The 21315-nt window shown below is 38.4% G+C and overlaps 1 protein-coding gene across 3 annotated transcripts in view; it reads left to right on the top strand.

Annotated features, from left to right (window-relative positions):
• PRRG1 (proline rich and Gla domain 1) overlaps window positions 1–21315 on the top strand; it is an 83332-nt gene that overhangs the window by 48379 nt on the left and 13638 nt on the right. For all 3 annotated transcript variants that reach the window (XM_054566571.1, XM_054566570.1, XM_054566568.1), the window contains exon 3: window positions 10018–10178. In XM_054566571.1, the coding sequence (XP_054422546.1) occupies window positions 10018–10178 (161 nt within the window). The remainder of the gene's footprint in view (window positions 1–10017; window positions 10179–21315) is intronic.

Genomic DNA, 21315 nt, shown 5'->3' with positions numbered 1-21315 from the left:
TGATGGCATTGCTTGTATGCACAGCTGGGTAAATAGTAGTATCAAAATGGCTTAGAAGCAAAAAAACAAGGAATTATGAATGTGACACTTCATAAGATTTTTAAATATAAATCTGAGCACAGGGTTGGATGGGGAACGTGCATTGTTGATTTTCTTTATTTTTGTTGTTGTTGTTGGTTTGGGGGATGATGGTAGCTTGCCTGGAAAATACTGTATTCATATCCCAAAAGAATTTGGTACAATATATTATTCCCACTGAAAAAACATCTTTGCAATTATAAAACTCTTCACAGTTATAACAGAAAGGACCTAAGAAATATACAACTCCTTAGTTTCACAAATCAGGACACAGGCCTTGATAAATTAAGCAACGAATGCAGAATGCTGCAGCCAGTTTAGTGCCAGAGCTGGAACAGGAATCTGCATACTCTGAGTACAAATTCAGGACCACACTCTTCTCTTTTCCTGCACTTTCATTTCTCTCAGTACAGGGGTGGAAAAAGTGGTTAATGGATATTGGCTTTTTTAGACTTCAACAAGATAGTCTCAAAAGGCAGTTTTCATGTGACAAACAGAAGGTTCAATGAAGTGGCTAGCTTAGCATGTTCTGCAGTCTTTATGAGAAATACACAACTAAACAAGAGATTTATTCATGAGGGGAAAAAACAGCTTGCTGGTTAGCATGTGGACTCGTTATAGATGGCCTGACGCACCGGCATTGATACAGTGATGTCTAGGATCAGACTTTCCATTTGAATAAATACATTTTGCAGAATGTTCACACTCACCTTTTTGATAAATGTGAAAAGCTTTTTAAAAACTATTTTTATCAGAATAGTTCTAAAATAGATCGAATAATTCACTGCCTTCCTAAACAATATCCTGAACCTCATATGGTCCTTTCTTGGTGACTCGGATTCACCGTTCTGAACATAATCATTGGTGCCTACAGCTTTAGGAGCTGTTAAGGGTGGTTAGTGCCTACCCTAAATAACCCTCAAAGGGCCTCTGTCTCTCTTCCCTTGCCTTCAGATTAATCAGCTTTCACTTCTTGTTGCTGTTAATGTGTTGATCTAGTTCAGCCCATCCCTGCCCTTCTACTTTTCAGCATTAATGTGCAATGAGGCTTCCAAGTCTCAGCCAGGTTTGTGGATGCAGGTTGAATAAATTGATCCTTGATTAGTCTAAGGGAGCTGGAGCTCCCCTATAGGTAAAGCACAAGGTAAGTTATAATGCATGCCTTTGGTCATCTTTTTTTTTTTAAGTTCATGAAACTGTTTCATGAACTTAGAAGTCACTCAAATAAATGACTTCTGCATATTGATGTATTACTGTCATTAATATCTACAGTGATTGTGGAAAATATTGTCAACAGCTACCTGACCTATTAAATGACCTAAAAACCAATAGAAAATGACTATTTAGTGTATTCTGTTGTAGCTACTCATGCTTTCTTTAAACATATATGTCATACATGTAATCTCATTTCTTAACCTGTCCTTCTTAAGAGCTCCTTGGTAGTCTATTGCTAAAATTCTAATGACAATAGCCTATTAACATGCATCTGACCAAAACTGAATCTAATGAAAGTAAGCATGTAAGTTATGGTAAAGGATGCTTCCCGGAGTACATTATCAGTACCAGGTCATTATAAATAAGGACCAGAAATAGGTCTTAATTTACTCTCTGAAAGATTTCTGAAATTTGAAAATCTCATGATATCCCCAAAATATTTATCAATCATCAAAGTATATTGTAGCCACTACATGATGTTAGATGATTGAAAAGACCTATGAGGCTCTCATAAGGCTGTAATAATGGCTAAAGGTTCAGTGCAGCAGGAGAAAGATGGCACCTAAGGCCATTTCTAATCACAAGGGACATGCTTTGTCTTCTAATTGTGAACTACCAAGGTATGTGCTAGATAACCTTGGTTTCAGGGGAGGCAAGGCACAGGTTTACTGAGAATCTTTGATACCCCACTCATCATGTAGCTGAAAGTAGGCTGCATACTCAATTAAATCAGATACAAACCACAATCTATACATTTTCCGTAAACAGTATAGACAAGCTAGTACAGAGTGTCTCCAAGGGAGTTTCAGACTTAAACAGCACTTTATAAAGCTCTACCACATTTCATCTCGAACTTGACCGAGAGGACCAAACTCCCAGGCATCCTTGGAGTTAAGCATAGGGACTCAGTGCAAATTAACCTTATCCTTTCTCATATATTCTGTATTTTCTGAGTGCATTACTATTATCAGCTTGGTAAATCTCTTGATTTTTCTTTCATGGAATAACTATCGTTGTGACAGTGGCAACAAGTCTATTAATTAAGTATCCATTCTTTGCAATTAAGCATCCATTCTTTGCCAAGCAAAGTACTTTATGTACATTACCTTATTTGTAACTATGAGATTGGTGCTATTACTCCAATTTCACAGATGAAGAAGGGAAGCTTAGAGTTTTTGCTTTCCTCACATAGCTATTTGCTCTAACAACTCTTTTTCTTACTTTTAAAATGTATAACTGATGTGCAGCACTTAACAAGCTTGGAATATCAAAGACCTCATGTCTGTTAGTCAAATTAAACCACCACAGCCCTTGGTAATACAAGAACTCCCTGACCAACAGTGTTCCTATGAGAAATACACGAACTCTGGGGTTGCATATTAAGTCTAGAGGAGCAGGCCATGACTCTTACATTACAGAAAAGATAACGAAATGCTAGGTTCATTTCTAGAAAGTCCCCAATTTCTCTTGCTCTTGATAGTATTGCCACTGTTGCTGGTATATAGTCTTACATCAAAACCAGGGAGCCCAAACCAGGCTTTCTGGCAGCCAGAACAGTTCCAAAGACACTAAGGGAATCGTTATGAGGCATGTATTGCCCCAGCTGGGCTTGGAAAAGAAAAGGATATCCTTCTGCCTAGCATTTCACTCATCAGTGCTCACTCCATAATACAGTAGTCCTGATTCCCAAATGCTTCAGCTTTTGGTGGTCCTGTCTCCGTTTTTATATTCCTTGCCTCTTTCCTAAACTCCTTGAACCATAGTAGCTAATTGAGGGTAAACAACAACTGAGTGATGTAACGTGATAGTGCAGAGAACTGCTCTGTGTCCTTTTCCTGATACTTATAACTCTAATCAGGACAGCAATAACCCACCTGACAGGCTTTGGTAACTCTGATCTTTCAGAAGGGATTTTGGTCTCCTTTCTCAGAGAAGGGACTTCGCAGTCTGTTCAAGCTTGGTGTGCCAAATGCATTTGGGAGAGAGTGGCAAGGCTACATCTGTCTCCAGAACCCCTAGGTCAGAGGTTCTCAAACTTTTTGAGTTTACAGTGCTCTTAGTTGTCACAGTGATTTTTTTTTTCATAGCAGTTATAGGCCAAAAGAAATACTTAATAGTTCTATTAAGTAGTTAGGTCCAAACAACTTAATAAGTATTTATATCCTGACAGTTTAGAAGCCATTTGAAAAATAAGATACATAAATTGCAAGAAAGCAATATTTTTATTTCAACCTTAAATGGCCATTCAGTTACTTACTAATATGATATATGTGCCTGAGGGGCACTGCACAAGTTCTCAAACCTTGGGCTCTGCTTGGATAGTGGAGAATGTTGGATACAAAGGATACCACCTTCATTTCCTATTCTACAGTGATTTTTCACATAGCACTTTTTTTAATCACAGCCAAAAGTCCAGCTTCACAAAGGAAATGAATGTAGAATTATCTAATGATGAAACTGTTGTCAATCAATTTTGACCAAGAATTGCAAGGCAAACAAAAGCTTTACTTGGGGATCTTTTAAAGGAATTGCAATCCAGGAAACACAATTTTTGGTAGAAACTCTAACTGTGTTCTGAGAAGGAAAAAAATGAGTTTATAAAGGCAGAAAAAGGGGTGCTTTCAAAAGGATTACATAAGTTGCTTTGAAAGAGCTGTGATTGGTACTGGCAAGCAGATTTACACTATGCTATGATTAATTCCTTATGTCTATTACTAGATGAAAAATTTATTTTTTAACAGAGAGTTCAGTGAGACAAAGCCAGTTCTAGGAACTGTATCAGGATGTAGCTGTTTGGCTTAGTACAGTTTGAAAGTTCAGTTTCACTGAAAAAGGGGGTGAGTTAACTTAAGTTTCCCAGAGGACTCCTGGCTCCATTTTAGATTGCTCTCTTAACAGTATCAACTCCATTTTGCTGTTTTTCTTTAACACTGTGAGCTACCTTAAGTTAGTAGTTTGTGTGGTGTCCAACAGCTATTGAGTATCAGTGCATTTCCTTCAAAAATGTAAAATATCCTGCTCATTCTCTATGAAATTGCTACAGCTCCCTGCGGGAGAGGGGCCTTGGTGTACACTTTGAGGATCAAGGTGCTGGTTCCTTGCTAAACCAAAAAGCATCTGGCTATGCCCTCTTCCCAGAAGAGTGTTCAGCTAGTCTACCTCTACACAGCTATTAGGGGAAATCAAATGGTACTTACAGAATTAAAAATGCCTTCCCTAAGGGGAGCACCAAAAACAGTATTCTACAAATTTCAAAAGGTAGTTTCTTTTTGCTAAAAATAGGATATTCGAGTGCTGTCTCACTAGAAAGTCTGCTGTCAATGTATTTATTTCACAATCACATAGTAAGCTTGTGGTCCTGTTTCATTATTAGAGGCATTGTCCATGGCTTCCCAGTTTCCAGTCGCTCAATCATCAAGTTTCTCCCATTCTGCCTTTTCATTCATGCCATACTTCTTGAATCCTGTTGTGTACCACGTTCTTTACTAGGTGTTATGAAAGACAGAGATTGAATCAAAATATTAATAATACATGAGCCCTGCCCTCAAGAAGCTTAGTCTTGAGGGGGAAATAGATAGGCATACCAAAATCATAATACAGTTTAATTGCTATAATTTAAGTATATGTAAACATTGAGTGTATAAGCAGCTCTAATGAAGCAGGGATTAGACTCTGGGGAAGGTGTTTAGAGGCTGTTACATCTGAATGGAATAAGAGTTCACTAGGCAGAGGAAATATTAGGTACAAAATTATGGAGGCATTAAAGAGCCTGTTTGGAGAATGGTAAAATTTGGTCTGACTGAGAAATAAGTTGCATGGTGGCTGTAGTGGCCAAAGAAATCACCCAGTGTCTGCATCTTTCACATTTGTCCCTTTCTTTCCATTCCTATTACCACCATTCTAATGCACGATCTCATGATTTCTTAACCTAAGCTATTCTAAGTGGCCTTTTACCTAGTCTTTCCTCCTCTGTTTTGGGGTAGGATGAGGAGAAGATGGAGGGGAAGAGGCTAAAGGCCAGGTAAAACTATATATCAATATATAAAATAATTTTCTAAGTTATTCTCCCTGAGGAATTGGCCTAAAATCTTGAATGCTATCAAATAGTTTAAATATCTTACCCTAACATTGAGTGCCTCCGTGACCTGGCTATTGACCTGTTTCCAGCTTAATTTCCTACTCTTTCTATTTTGAGTCTTGTACTCTGGCCCTACTGACCAGCTCACTGTTCCTCAGTTATGCCCCTTGCTTTATTCAATTCCAAGCCTTCTTACTGTTTTGTTTTTCTAGAATGTCTTTCCTCGTCCTATTCCTTCCAATCTTTAAATGGCCAGCTCAAATACACTTCTTTGGGGTCCTTCTACAGGTCCCTCCCCCAACCCCAAACACACTTATCCAGTAGAAATATGCCTGCCCTTTGACCTCAAAAAGCATCCACCATGTTCAGTCTTGCAGTAGAGCTCTTTGTGCATCTTTTAAGTTCCTATCTCTTGCACTGAAGAAACTTGAGGGCAGAGGCCATCTGCTATTCATCTTTGTGACTTGTCATCATCTCATTGTACATAGTCTGTGCTCAGAAAATATGTCTTAAGAAAAAGAATTTTCACTTAAAAATGTAAACATGTGCAACTTTAAATAGTGACTCCTTTATTGATATAAGACCAAAGTTGAGAAAACTGATTAGACAATTGGAGTAGAGATTTTTCCAAGTCAGCTGTTAATTTTTAAGACCTTATCATCTTCTGCTTTTCAGCAAATGTATGGACATGATTTCACTTGGCTAAAGATTTTTGTCATTAAAATATGACTCTTAGTATCCTGCAAGTCATTAAAAAGTATAGTATACAACTGCGTGGTTTGATTTAAGGCAGTAATTTAGGGGGTTCCTTGAGAAACCATCTTATTTTATCTATTTTTATCATTTTATTTTGAAGAGAAAGCATAGGTGACAGCTATTTATTTTGAAATTATGAAAAAGTAGTAATATTTTTTAGTGTGTGTGTGTGTATATATATATATATATATATATATATATATATATATATATATAGTGGCTGTATGTGTGTGTATCAGTCTTAGATTTTAAGTATTTTCTTTAATAAGGATTTCCCTAACTATCTAAAGAAAACAGTTTAGTTTGTCTTTATTTCCTTTAATGAGAAAAGTACATATTTTGAATAACTCCCCAGTGTTGTGTTCTCAAAGTATATGCACATTCTGTATACTACTTGTCACATCATGTAATCTCTGATGAAGGCACATACGGTTCCAGGTGGGGGTGTAGTGGCCGAAGAGCTGCTTGGTGTTGGCTAACTCATACAATTTGATGAGAAGGAAGCAGAGGGAAGTGCTGAACTTTAGTTTCAAATATCACTGCTTTAATGTTAGAAGTTCCAACACAAGCCCTTGCATCATGGAAATTACCTAGTGTTTTAGAAAGAGATAACCTAATTTAATCTTATTCTGTAGGTCCAAGCTACCACTTTCCCCTTTATTTTGTTTCCACATTAAAAATACCCTAATTCTGTTATCATCCATTAGATTTAAAAATTACTTCGATGAGGACTAGTAAGTACTCTGCCACAACTTCCTGTTCCCTATTATATGGTAGACATAACTAATCTGTAACAGTATCTTTCTTCCTAGTCAGATTTTTATTCCAGGCTGTTCTTCTAATTGACCAGATTTGGCAAGTGACATAAAATCTACTTGCCAGCTTATTCTAAGGAGAATTCTCACTATTATATTACCTTGCCTCTCGGTATAAGAAATACACTAAAGGTGTTTGTGTAATGGTCTTGGTGATTTGATTAGGCTGGGATTGGAAGATCTATGTCCTGCTGCATTACTTTTTAGTGGCTTAACCTGAATTAGCCTGCTTTCTGTGGCTTACAAGAGTTAGCTACATTCCTTGATTCCCCTTTTCCATGTAGATAGCATATAAGAAAATTATTTTCTCTTAGGATAATTTCACTTTTTTGTCTTAAAAGTGCAAAATACGTTATTATTGTTTGATTTATCTTCAAGAAAACTGTCCCCAAAGCCAGGGATATCTTAGATTGCATTAACATATTTATTGTGTTTTATACGAAGGAAGTAGACAGGCCCAATCCATTTTGCCCCTGTCAGACTACACTTAGAGTATTGCACTCAGTGTAGAATACTGTATTTTATGAGATAAAGATGACACAGAGACTCCTGTACATTTTATATAACCAATAGATGAAGGAACTAGGCCTGTTTATCCTGGAAAATAGAAGAACCAAGAGAAATCAGTTACTGTCTTTATGTACTTGTTGGCCTTGATATATATAGAGACCAGACTTGTCATTTTAGAGGGCATAAATAATTTAGAGGGCTAGGTATTTGTTAATTCCGTGGAATGTCCCTCAAAAGAGGGCGCTATAGTCAAATAAATATGACAAAGGCAGGTGTCATGTTCCTTTTCTGGAGATTTACAAATATATAGTAAATATACATTAAGGACCCCAAAATTCACACAGTAAAATACCTTTTTAAATATGTTAATCCCAGCATTCTCTAAACACTTTCCTCAGAACTAGTTTTCTAAGGAACTCACATTTGGGTAGTGGTTCTCCATTTCTTTTTTTAATTGATGAGACAGAGAAAGAAATCAATTCATTGTTCTACTTATTTATGCATTCATTAGTTGATTCTTGTATGGGCCCTGACCAGGGATTGAACCGGCAACCTTGGCCTATTGGACTGACACACAAACCAGTTTAGCTACCCAGGTACCCAGCCAGGCTCCTAGTTGGTGGTTCTCAAACTGTGGTAGTAGGACCAGCAGCACCAACATTACCTGAGAACTTACTAAAGTGTAACTTGGCCCTACCCAGTCCTATGGAATCAGAAACTCTGGGAGATGGGCACAGCAATCTTTGTGATAGTAAGTCCTCTAGGGAATTCTGATGCTGCTAAACTGTGAGAAGGACTGCTAGAAAATTCTACTGGTATTCTTCAACTCAATACCACCATTTATTTTCCTTCATAGAACTTATCATAATTTTTACTTTTTAAAAAAGATTTTATTTAATTTTGGAGAGAGGGGAAGGGAGGAAGAAAGAGAGGGAGAGAAATGTCAATGTGTGGCTGCCTCTTGAGCGCCCCCCTGGGGACCTGGCCCCCAACCCAGGCATGTGCCCTGACTGGGAATGGAATCGGCTACCCTTTGGTTTGCAGACTAGCACTCAATCCACTGAACCACACCAGCCAGGGCGTATTTTTTAAGATTTCTTCTAGTGATATTTTGTCACTCTGATTCACTTTTATAGATGGTTACCTTTCTGAGGTACAAAAGGAAGGAAACACTTATGGAAGGCCATAATTTTTAACCTAGTATAAGTGCCATCTAGCTGGTACCAATTTGGATACTTTAAATAATCCTCAGTAATAAATCCCTATTTTGTATAAAGTGAAAGACATATCTCTATAATGAGGTAAACCTTAAATTTGTTGCTGTTGTCGCCATTTTTCAAAGAGCATTTACTGTTTTTCATTTACTTCAAGATGTTCTTTGCAAAATATAGATTTTCTTTATTTTACATTTTATATTGTTTATATTATTAGTTGTTCCTGCTTTTCCTCCCTTTCCCCACCTCCACCCAGCCCCACCCTCTAAGCCAGTCCCCATATTGTTGTCCGTGTCCCTGGGTCATGCATAAATGTTGTTTGGTTAATTCCTTCATCTTCTTTCACCCCATCCCCTCTTTCCCCTCCCACAACTGTCAGTCTGTTTTTAAAACATCTTGAAGTATCTGTAATGTGCCTTTGCCCATGTCAGGAGCCTATCAGATTGGGGGATTTTCTAACTTCTTTGCATTAGTGGAGATTAATTTCTAGTAGCATTGTATTTATCTCTGCAAAGAAGCATGACACTTGTAGAAAAATGTAATTGAAGTATAGTTTTAACTGAATCTGTTTGTAAAATAAAAATAATTCCCCATAACTGTGCATATAATTCTTGCCTTATTTATTTTATTGGGTATCATAAATGCATTTTGAATGTTTATATGAAATGCCTCTGTAAGTCATGCAGAATTTTCTTCTTCTGAAGGACAGTGAAATGGAGTTGAAATATATTCAAGGTCACAATTTAACTTAATTGAATTTAGAACAAAATTATTAGTAGTGTTCCTTGGAATGAATTATGGCCAATTTATCTTAATTTCTTGATATTGTTTTGTCACCTCTTCTTTTTCATACAAGTAAGGGTCCTCTGGATTTATATTATTAGGTCAATTGGAATTTTATTTGTTTGTAGTTAGGGACAAAGACTGATGATGTACAAACTGGATTTTGATTTGCTTGCTGCTGTCCAACAGCAGAGTGCCTGGGGGTATCCACTAACTAATAGTTATGAGTGGTGGTATCACTGTTACTATATTTAAACACCCATGTTGGCAGGAATGTGCTAAACTGTGAATGTAACATATTTATTTTACTTATTTTATTATAATGAATTATGTCACTGTCCCTGGTCCAGGGCAACTGCTACTGAAAGGACATACTCACAGGATGAGGAAGATGGCAGATGTGGTGGTTTGGAGCTAAATGGAAATGTTACTTCATTGCTGACTCACAGAAAGAGGTTTAGGATGTTGGCTCTGTTTTCTAAAGAGCATCTAGCAGTTTTCACCTTGTATATTAACTTTCCACATGTTTTTATTACAATTTTATACTTATTATTGTATCTCTTTTTAGTTTTCCTCACTGGAGAAAAAGCCAATTCAGTACTAAAACGCTACCCAAGAGCAAACGGACTTTTTGAAGAAATAAGACAGGGCAACATTGAACGTGAATGCAAAGAAGAAGTCTGCACATTCGAGGAAGCAAGAGAAGCTTTTGAAAATAATGAAAAAACTGTAAGTATATTGGCTGTTTTTAAAATTTTTCACAGATTTACCTACTGTTTTTAAAATGTTTTGATTGTTATTCTATTATAGTTGTCCCAATTTTTCCCCCTTTGTCCTCCTCTGCCCAACCCACCCTGCCACAGTCAGTCCTACACTGTTGTCCATGTCCATGGGTCATTCAGAATTGTTCTTTCACTAGTCCCCCTTCTTTCCACTATTACCCCCTCTCCTCTCCCCTCTGGTCACTGTCAGTCTGTTCCACATTTCCATGTCTCTGGTTCTGTTTTGCCCGTTAGTTTATTTTGTTCATTAGATTCCCCTTATAGGAGAGATCATATGGTATTTGTCTTTCACCGACTGGCTTATTTCACTTAGCGTAATAGTCTCCAGTTCCATCCATGCTGTCACAAAAGGTAGGAATTCCTTCTTTCTGCTGCGTAGTATTCCATTGTGTAAATGTACCACAATTTTTGGTCCACTCATTTACTGATGGGCACCTAGGCTGTTTCCAGCACTTGGCTATTGTAAATAGGACTGCTGTGGACATAGAGGTACGTAAGTCCTTTTGAATTGGCAATTCAGGGTTCTTAGGGTATATTCTCAGCAGAACTTAAACCAAACATCAGAATAAACTCAAAATACATGAAAGACTTAAATATAAGTCATGACACCATAAAAGTCCTAAAGGAAAACATAGGCAGGAAAATTTCAGATCTCCAACGTAGCAATATATTTGCCAATATATCTCCTAGGGCAAGGAGAATAAAGGAAAAAAAAAACAAATGGGACTACATCAAATTAAAAAGCTTCTGCCCTGCTAAAGAAAACATCAGCAAAATGAAAATGGAATCAACTGTATGGAAGAACATATTTGCCAATGATACTTTGGACAAGGGTTTGATCTCTAAAATATATAAAGAACTCATCTGACTCAATGGCAGGAAGACAAACAATCCAATGAAAAAATGGGCAAAGGACCTGAATAGACACTTCTCCAAACAGGACATACAGAGGGCCCATAGACATATGTAAAGATGCTCAACATCACTAGCCATTAGAGAGATGGAAATTAAAACCACAATGAAGTATCACTTCACACTTGTCAGAATGACTTCTATCAATAAATCCACAAACAAGTGCTAGTGAGGCTGTGGAGAAAAGGGAACCCTAGCGCACTGTTGGTGGGAATGCAGACTGGTGCAGCCACTGTGGAAAACAGGTTGGAATTTCCTCAAAAAGCTAAAAATGGAACTGCCTTTTGACCCAGATTTGCCTACCTTTTTGATGTATGTTTGAAATCTGTATTCCCAAATGGTGTGCATTGCTAGCAATTAAAAATTTCCCTTGTGAAGAACTCTTGAAAGTGACATCTAACTAAAAATACTGTGTGGTTAGCAGAGTTAGATTCACGTCCCTGTGTGATACTCTGTCTGCAGGTCCCATTTCCATAGGACTCTTGTGTATGAGATTTGTCATCTTAGCAAGGAGAAGCATATAGATAACTTTCCCTTACTCTGCCTAATTTGAGAGAAAGTGTGAAGTAAGCTAATAGATGCTGACACTACTTTAAAACATTTTACTTCTCCTACCAAAGACATACCTGAACTCCTCTTCCTACTCTGTGAGAATAGTCCGCATGCTATTGAAGGAGAGCAGGAACAGGAAAGCACAAGCCAAAGGTGTAATTTCTATAGAACTGCTCTGCACTTGAAGTTACATTACCAGAGGTATCCATTATGTGAAGATTCAATCCTATGCACCATGTAAATAACACTAGGTGCTAAAGAAGGGATGTCACATTTGCTAGGGGCACATCAAAATTTATTACAGAAGTAAAATTTTATTGCAGAAGTTTTAAAGAAAGGGGGTTTGATCTCTTGATAGATAGAGGAGGACCCAGGAGTAAGAGGAAAGAGCTCTACATTTAAGAGCTCAAGGTTTTGTACATTTCTTAGGTTGGTTCTTAAGTATTGCTCTTAGCTATTGTAAATGGGGTGTTCTTTTCCATGATATATTCTAACTGGTTATTATTTGTGTAAGCTAATGATTATTTAAAATCTTACTGAATTATAATTGACATACCATTAACCATACATATTTCATGTACACAATTTGGTAATTTGTGATATATATGTATTTGGTATAGGTATGTATATATATATCTAGATATATATAGATATATATCTAGATATATATCTCAATATACCCATAAAATCATCACCACAATCAAGGTATTGACAAGAGAGAACTTGTTCTTCTTACTGACGCATATAGACAATTACAGATCAGCATGTAAACAATTACATATCAGCAAATCTATTAGAGTACAATCAGAGTTTATTAGTGATCCGTTCCCATGGAAGAGAACAGGCCTAGCTAGGGGGGTGGGGTGAAAGGCAGAGGTTCAGGGCAAAGCAGGGTGGCTAAAAGCAAGGGCAGCTAAAGGCTGGGGTGGCAAGCCCCTGGCTGGCCAGAGAGCTGAGAGCCAGTCCTTTGTTCTAAGGACTTACATAGTTGGCATAATGGGACTAAGAACTTACATATTGATTGACAGATAAATGTTGTGCCATCTTTCCCAGGGGGACATGACTGCCCAAAGTTGAGTATAGGAGTCTGCTAGCCCGAATCCTTATCTTTCTCCAGACTCCATTTGTTCATCCTGTTGTAAAACAGACACATGACAGGAGGCAGTTAATTAAAGTTGGGGCTGTTATCCAAATTTATTTATGGGCTGCTGCTTTGGGCACCGTGGGCCACCTCCCACATTTAAGGCCTTGGGATGAAAGCACAGTTTCAATGCTTTCTTCTCCAGACAGTGGAAGTGCTACACAGCATTTCAAGGACTTCTCTCCTTCCTTGCTAGCAGTGTTCCTTGTGATGCTGGAACACCTGGCAATATTATCGGACCAGGCTCAGGGCTGCTGAGTTAGTGGGTGAGACATGTCTCCCTCTTCCTCCCTGCCTTGATTTGCTACTCATTCTATCTAAGTGCAAAAACGTGTTTCCTGACAACCATGATGCTAGACACTGGCCAGCCTCAGAGTTCTTCCTATGCTGTCTCCTGCCTCACAGATAGTAAACAAATTCATCATCCCTTAAAGTTCCTTTTTGCTCCATGTAATTGCCTCTTCTCACCTCACCACAAACAGTACCCCTCAGGCAATGACTGACTGATTTCTGTCACTATAGATTATATTTTCTAGACTTTTCTATAAAGGAAGTCATACATTACGTACTCTCTTTTGTCTGAATTCTTTCACTCAGCATAACTATGTTCAGATGCATCTATATTACATGTTCCAATAGTTCATTCATTTTTATCGCTGAGTGGTGTATCATTGTATGTATATGGACATTGGAGTTGTTTCCAATTTAGGGCTATTACAAATAAAGTTGCTATGAACACTTACGTACTAGGCTATACATTTTTTTAAATTAAAGAACCATATATTTAGCTTGACTTGAGTTCTAAGAAATCCCATAGTCTTAAGTTATACTTTCAAAGATACATTGTGCTTTTAAACATTTTTTTCATTTTTAAATTTTATTATATTTTCCCATTACCATTTGTGCCCCCTATTAAGCGTTCAATTTTGAGATAGTCACAGAAACTTGCAAAGGTAATACAGAGTCCCCTTGTAACCTTCACCCAGTCTCCTCCCAATGGTTATGTCTTATATAATTATAGTACAATATCAAAACCAGGAAACTGACATTGGTACACTCTGTGTGTACAGTTCTGTGCCATTTTATCACACATGTAGATCCTATAATCACCATGAACAGTAGAGGTGAAGAATACTTTCATTACCACAAAATTCTTCCTTAATAGCCACACCCCCTCCCCCCACCCATCATCCCTAGCCTCTGATAATCACTAATGTGTTCTCTCACCTCTATAATTGTCATTGCTGGAACATTATATAAATGGAATCATATATCCCACCCCCCACCTCCTACCTCTAGCAACCACTCTTTTGATTATTTTCTAATTGGATTGTTTGTTTTCTTTTATTACTGAGTTTTGAGAGTTCTTTATATGCAAATCCATGATCAGACATGTATTTTGTAGGCTGTTGGTTTTGTGTTAAATACCTCAGTGACCTCTTTCATTGCTTGAGTTAGTTTTATCATTGACTCTCAAGGTGAACAATGTTTTCAATGCTTACGTCGCTGGCCTTTATGCATCTCAATGCTTCTATCCTTTCCTGCCTGCAGAGACTGGGTGCTGCATTTCAGCAGGCTTTGAAACTACCCCTTCAGCAATTGCTCAAGCAGTTCTCTGCACTGTCCAGCATCATCTTTTCCTCTCTGTAGCCTCATTTTCATTACCCTCACACCTTGTAGGAAAAAGACTCTCCACCACACACACCCCCCTGCAGCAACCACCTCCTTTCTTGATACTCTGCTTTCTCTATACTCATTCCCCATTTTCTTACTCACAGTGCTTGAAATGCTAATAACCCCCAAATTTATTTATATCCTGGAGGGCTACTATGAACTGCAGAGCCGTATGACTAACTGACTACTAAGCATGTACTCTTTGAATTGAATATGGTTCTCAAACTGAGCAGAGACAGATTTGGGTCCTTTCCCCCAAAATCTGCTCCTATCACAGCCTGAACTCAGTAAGTGGTAACTGTCCAACCATCTCTTTGCTAAGCCCTAAACCTTGTTGTCATCCCCGACTCTTCCGTTTTTTGTCTCCCATACCCACCTGCCAAAAGTGTTGGTTCTAACATGAAAATCTATTTAGAATCTGTCTACCTTTCAGTCTCCATACTTGTTACTACTTTACAAGCCACCATCTCTCTCATCTATCCTACTTTAAGTTGCAACCTTTGCCCTTTCTGTGAATTCTTTTTCTTTCCAGCACTTATCACCATCTGACATCTGTTTGTTGTATCTGTTCATTGGTGCTCTCCCCCTAGAACTGTTGGCGCTATGACAGCATCATTTCTCATCTGTTTTGTTCATAACTATGGTTTTAGCATATGAAACAGTGCTGGCACATAACAGGAATTAGTAAGCATTTGATGAAGCAATGAAGGAATGATCAAATGGATTGGCATATCACAAAGTTCATTTAATTCATTAGAAGTGATTTAAAACTTATTCTCAAATTAGCTGATAGATGTGGACTTAATTTAATTTTTTTTTATTATTGTGGTTATGTTCCTTCCCCATTATTTATGGTTTAAAACCTAACATCTGAGCTTGCTTTATGCCATTGAATCCATACCATTGGCAATAAGATATGCCCAAGGGCTTTTAGTCTCATAAGTGTAATAGAAATGGCATTCTGATCCTTGATCTATTTCAGAACAACTACTTCAGAATAGCGTTTGTTATATGTTAAAAAGGATCTGCTCTGTTGTTAAGCATTGAACTACAGAGTTTCACCTTTGAAATTCATGCTTGATTAATCCTGGCAGTAAGGAAGATGATTGGCTTTTGGGATTTTCTTTCAACTCTTAGACTACTTATTAACTATTCTTTGGTTTACTAAAATTTATCACGCAGATTTACTCATACATATGTATGTCCATCATCCCTAAATCTGGACTGTGTGAATTTAGAAGTCTGCTTTCAATATAATGTGTTAGGTTTTTTTGGTAAACTTTTACCTAATTTGGAACAAAAGTCTAATTATGTTATACAGTGGAAGAAAATGTGCTTTGCAGTTCTCATTTTCACCTTGTAAAAATTTGGTCAGATTTCAGACATCTGCTGAGTGCCTACTATGTAACACACACAGGACATACAACGATGAATAAGCTGACCCTTCCCCATGGTATTTGAGACCTGGTAGAGACAGCAGGTATACACACAAAGGCTTACAATAAGCCATAGTTATCAGAATGCCTTGGCAAAATCCTCTGCTTGGAGAAGCAGATGGACTTCATTTGGTGTCTCAGCTCTGCCATCTACTGACTGTATTATTAGTGGAATTTTTCACCTGTCTAGGCCTCACTTTCTGTCTTTTTTTTTTTTCTCTTTTAGTTTTTTAATTTTTAAATCATGTTTATTCTATTACAGTTGTCTCAATTTTTCCCCCTTCCCCCCCTCCACCTATCCCATGCACAGCCCCGCTCCCACAGTCCATTCCCACTCTGTTGTCCATGTGCATGGGTCATTCATACATGTTCTTTGTCTAGTCCCTTCCCCTTCTTTCCACCATTGTCCTCCTTCCCTATCCCCTCTGGTCACTTTCAGCCTGCTCCATGTCTCCGTGCCTGCGGTTTCTTTTGTTTCTTAGTTTATTTTGTTGAATAGATTCCACTTATAGGTGAGATCATATGGTATTTGTCTTTCACCGACTGGCTAATTTCACTTAGCATAATATTCTCTAGTTCAATCCAGGTTGTTGCAAAAGGCAGGAATTCCATCTTCCTCCCTCCCTCCCTCCCTCCCCCTCCCTCCCTCCCTTCCTTCCTTCTTTCCTCCTTCCCTCCCTCCCTCCCTCCCTCCCTCCCTCTCTCTTTCTTTCTTTCTTTCTTTCTTTCTTTCTTTCTTTCTTTCTTCCTTCCTTTCTTCCTTTTATGCAGATTGATTTTATTTTTTAAATGTCAAAGTCCATTATAAAATATTTTAAAAAATTAAAACCATTTAAAAGGGAGAGATTATACCTACAGCATTTGGTTTGGGACTGTGCACTTACCATAGTGCCTAGAACAAAGAAAGTCTTCAATACATATATTTTGTTTTAATCTTTTGGTATTAAATTAGAGCCACTTATTTTGAAATGACTTTTTTAAAAATTTTTACCATTGTTTTCTCTCTTCCTCTCTATGGGCCCATGAGGAATTTTCGCATTTGGGAACTTTTAATCTTAAACTAACATGAAGAAAACAGCAGTAATCTTTAAAAACAATTGTTTCAGAATTTTCCTTTACAAATTATTTCTACTTTATTTGTGCTTGACTCTCCAAAATGGCTGCTTATCAAAACTGCATAGTCCCATTCAGTGCCCAGATCTGGGTTTTTAATACCATTCCCCAATAAAGGAAACCAAAAGTCGTTGGGGAAATGGCTGATTCTGGACCTGGGGCAAGGAGAATACAAAATGAGATAGAGTATATTATAGTACCAGAAAGGAAGGAAGTGCTCAAAGAAACAAAGAATGGTCAATGGCCAAAGCTTGAAAAACTTGAGGACTGGATTATATTACAGTGTTGGATTATAACCCAAAGCATAGAATAAATACAAGAATCCCAAATGAAATGAATGAAATGAATGAATGAATGAATAGGAGAGAAGAGAGAATTCTACAGTAAATAAGAATTCCAAATTATGTATGTAAATATTCCTCTTCCCAGAAGGCAGAGCTTAATTCTCTGCTTCTTATGAGTGAGGCTTGGATTTAATGATCTTCTGAAGAATGGAGTATGGAAGGTGGGAGGAAATAAGTTTACAATGGAGAAAACTGGCAAACACTGCCTTGTCCAGGTGATTAAGGTTGGTGTCATCAGTGATATGTTATATATATCATGTAATGGGAAGGAACTTCACTTCTGTGGTATTTTTTCCCCAAAACCCCATAACACGATCTCAGGGGAATCATGATAAAATTACCAAAGACATCCAAACTGAGAGACATTCTAGAAAATATTTGACTCCTCAAAACTATCAAAGTCATGAAAAAGAAGAAAAGACTAAGAAACTGCCATAGACCAGAGGAGACTAAAGAGACATGATGATTACATGCAATGGGGATTGTATTCTGGAACAAAAGGTCATTAGTGGGAAAACTAGTGACATTTGTTGTTAGTAGTCATGGACCACTTTTGGTTCATTAATTATAACAAATGTACCATCCCAATGTAAGATGCTAACATTAAAAGAAACTGGGTGGGGGATACAGGGGAATGCTCTGTAATATCTTTGCAATTTTGCCATAAATCTAAAATTATTACAAAATAAAAAAAATTATTTTAAATATGCACATTTCAGGGTCCACAGATCTCCATGGGGCCAGGGAACCTGCTTTGCTGGTGAACCTTAGGGATTTTAATGTAGGTAATCAGCAGATAACATTTTGTTACATTGTAAAGCAAGTGGTTTAACTAAAACTGCTTAGTTAAAATACTCAGAAAGCTTTTCAGTGGGTGCTATTTTGGGGGTTAGAGCTGACTTTCCTGTCTGGGTGCATCACCCCAAGCCTTTCTCTTATTTCCTTATTCCCTTTGGATGTCTTTGGTAATTTTCTCATGACCCACCTGAGATCATGTTATGGGGTTTTGGAGTAGGAATACCACAGAAGTGACTCATTACATGATATATATGACTTATCACTGAGGTTACCAACCTTAATCACCTGGACTCCATTCTCTATTCCACCCCCAAGTTGTTGTTGCCTTTTAGAAACTGAATTAATAATATCCAAGGATTTTAGACCTAGTCCAGAGATTTCCTTTGTAGATATACCTCTTGTTCCAAAGGGATGCCATTTAAATTTGCTTTTGTGTGGAAATTGTTGTAAGAGAAATTTAAGAAAGAGATACACAGTGCCCCTTCATACAAGGGCATGTTACAAAAGCTACATTGGAAATCTCTGAGTTCAGAGCCCTTGGTAGGAACTAGCATGTCAACACTTGTGTGTAGAGACAGTGATTACAAGAGATGCTCAGTGTCTGAGGTATTTAAGAGTTGGTCACTAATTTCCTGGAGATTACTCATTGCTCTTACAGGCAGAAACTCAAATTCTTTGGCATTGTTAGAGAAATTCTTATTTCAGTTAGCTTCTCATGATCCATTGATGGTACTCTAGCCACTGATTCAGAACTTTGCCCTTTGAGGGACAATGGAATCCAGGAAGAAAGGGAGGTGGGATCTGAGTCGGGGCATAGACATGTTGAGGGGGGCGTGCAAATGTGGGGCAGTGCTGTGGCCATCTCCCAGCCATACTTGATGCATTTCCATTCAAGTCTTCCCACACCTTCCTTTCCCTAGACCCATCCCAGATCCTCTGGGGGGGGAGGGGCCAAACATGAAGCTTCCCTTCAGCCACATGGGGGGGTTGTTTCCTGGGGCTCCCACAGGCTTTCTCACTATTTCTTTTTGGGGTCTCTTGAGAATAAGTCAAACAGGGCCAAAGTATGTTACTTCATGCAATTGGTATTCTGAGTTATGGAGAGATGCAGAAGGCGTGACTTCTATAGGCAGGTATCACTTTGTCCATTATGTGATTATTTAAAGTAAATGTTTATTGATTATATTTTGATATTGTTTTTAAATTAGTGAACTTCATTCTGTAGCAGTTAGGCCCTTTGTAGACTATACATCCTATGTAGTCTCAGTTCTGCTTTTCACAGTATGATAGTAACTTAATTTGGAGGATTTCAGCCTGTGTATTCCCAAAACAGTGGACTTGGCTCCAGTGTGGATCTATCCTGCTCATGCCAGCAGTCTGTGAACCTTGGCCCACCCAGTTTCCTCTCCTTGTGCCAGTTCACCTTTTTCAGACCTGCCCTCAGAGGCTGGGCACTGTGGGACTGACTGGCCCATTTTCTGTCACTTGTAGAGTCATCTACACCACAGCTTTAATTTAACTCTGCATATTGTAGACAGCAATGTCTAGTCAGTGATGCCCTGTTTCACCTCCAAATATGCTGCTGTTTACCCATAATTGAACTGAAGACACATGCAGAATTTCAGATTTCATCAGTGCTCCTTGTTAGAATTAATTTGCTGGAGGAGTTCTTCTAATGGATCTGGTAGAATCCCAAGGGTTCCACTGCAATACTGCACCAGAGTTTAAGGTCACATAAATGATGAGTCGCGTGTCTAAAAGACCTTGCCTTGTGTAGCCACTAAAAACTGTAGCCACAGTTTAAATTACTTTCATTCCTTAGAGACAGACAGATCTCATACCTATCTAGGCACTTTGGGCATAAAAACACCTATTCACTCTCTTCCATTCCAAACTTTAGTTTTGGATTCACTTTATGCTCACCTTTTCCTCTTCCACCCCTCCAGCTCCTGCTAAAGCTTGACCTTAGGATCATGCAGTGAGGACAGAGGCATGATCTTCTCTTTATCCCTTATCCCCTCCCACTTCTCTCTCCTCTGGTATTTTGAGGACTGGAGGGAAGAAAGGGGAAAGGGGACAGATGTCTCTAACTTAACTGGTATTGCTATAGCCACTTCTTGGCTATAACTAATTTTGTGGTGGGTCTAATTACAAGTTGGGTGGGAGGTATACCATGTTCAAGGGGTCCTAGAAGAGGCCTCCCCATAACACAGTTCCAGAAATAGGAGTTATGATTCCTGTAGACCTCTTTTGCCTTATTTTGTAGCTGGCTCCTATCCTGATACGCACACCTCACTTCCTTGTTTCGGAGGCCCTTTGCCTGGCAAATAGACCTCTGGGTCAGAGTAGCAGCAACACAGCTGAAGTTTTTCCACAGTATCCACCTAACCTATGGGGAATTCGGACAACTCGTTTTAATTCTTGGAAAGGATCTGCTCCATTGTTGATGCCACACTCTATCTCACTTTCCTTCAAATGTACCCTGCCCTTGATATGGGCATAGGGCAGGGGAGCAGGAGTGAGGTACATCAACCAGTCCACTGCTTACGTGGAAGTCCACTCAGGGAATGAAATGGCAGTATCCTACAAATGGCTTTCTTGGAGCTCCCCTCAGTAGTTCAGAGTCTTAGGGATAAACGGTCACTTTCAATTTATAAAAGTGTGACAAGCCAACCTAGCATGTGCATTTGTGATGCTAGTGGCCCTGTCAGCCACTGGGCTGTTGCTTTAGAATGCTTGACTACTTGATGGGCAGTACTGTGATTGTTAGAAATGGCTCCTATTATCCAACAGTGAGCTGCAGTCGGTCAGTGGGATTGATGAGAATAAAACCTTCGCATTCAAATTGGGACTTGAGGAGAACCCTTTATCAGCAGCTTTGCTTGGTAAATGATTAAGTGAATCTATTTTTTCATCTTAAATATGTCATGTGCCTCCCATCGCATGCTAGGAGGGGGTTAGTTAGGAATTCAGAGAACAGGGGTTTCTTACTGGTTAACCCAAGGAATTGCATTCCATAGCCTAATACTCTAAACCCACATCTCCAAAAAAAGAAGAAGCAAGAAGAAAGTCAGAAACCACCCATTTCTAGGATGAGGCTGAAGGGTTGTTAAA

Source organism: Pteronotus mesoamericanus, unplaced genomic scaffold (genome assembly GCF_021234165.1).
Source record: "Pteronotus mesoamericanus isolate MK-2021 breed Mesoamerican mustached bat unplaced genomic scaffold, CSHL_Meso_final contig_173, whole genome shotgun sequence".
NCBI classification, from domain to species: Eukaryota; Metazoa; Chordata; class Mammalia; order Chiroptera; family Mormoopidae; genus Pteronotus; species Pteronotus mesoamericanus.
The sequence above is the reverse complement of the archived record's forward strand: the minus strand, read 5'-3'. Positions and strand labels throughout refer to the sequence as shown.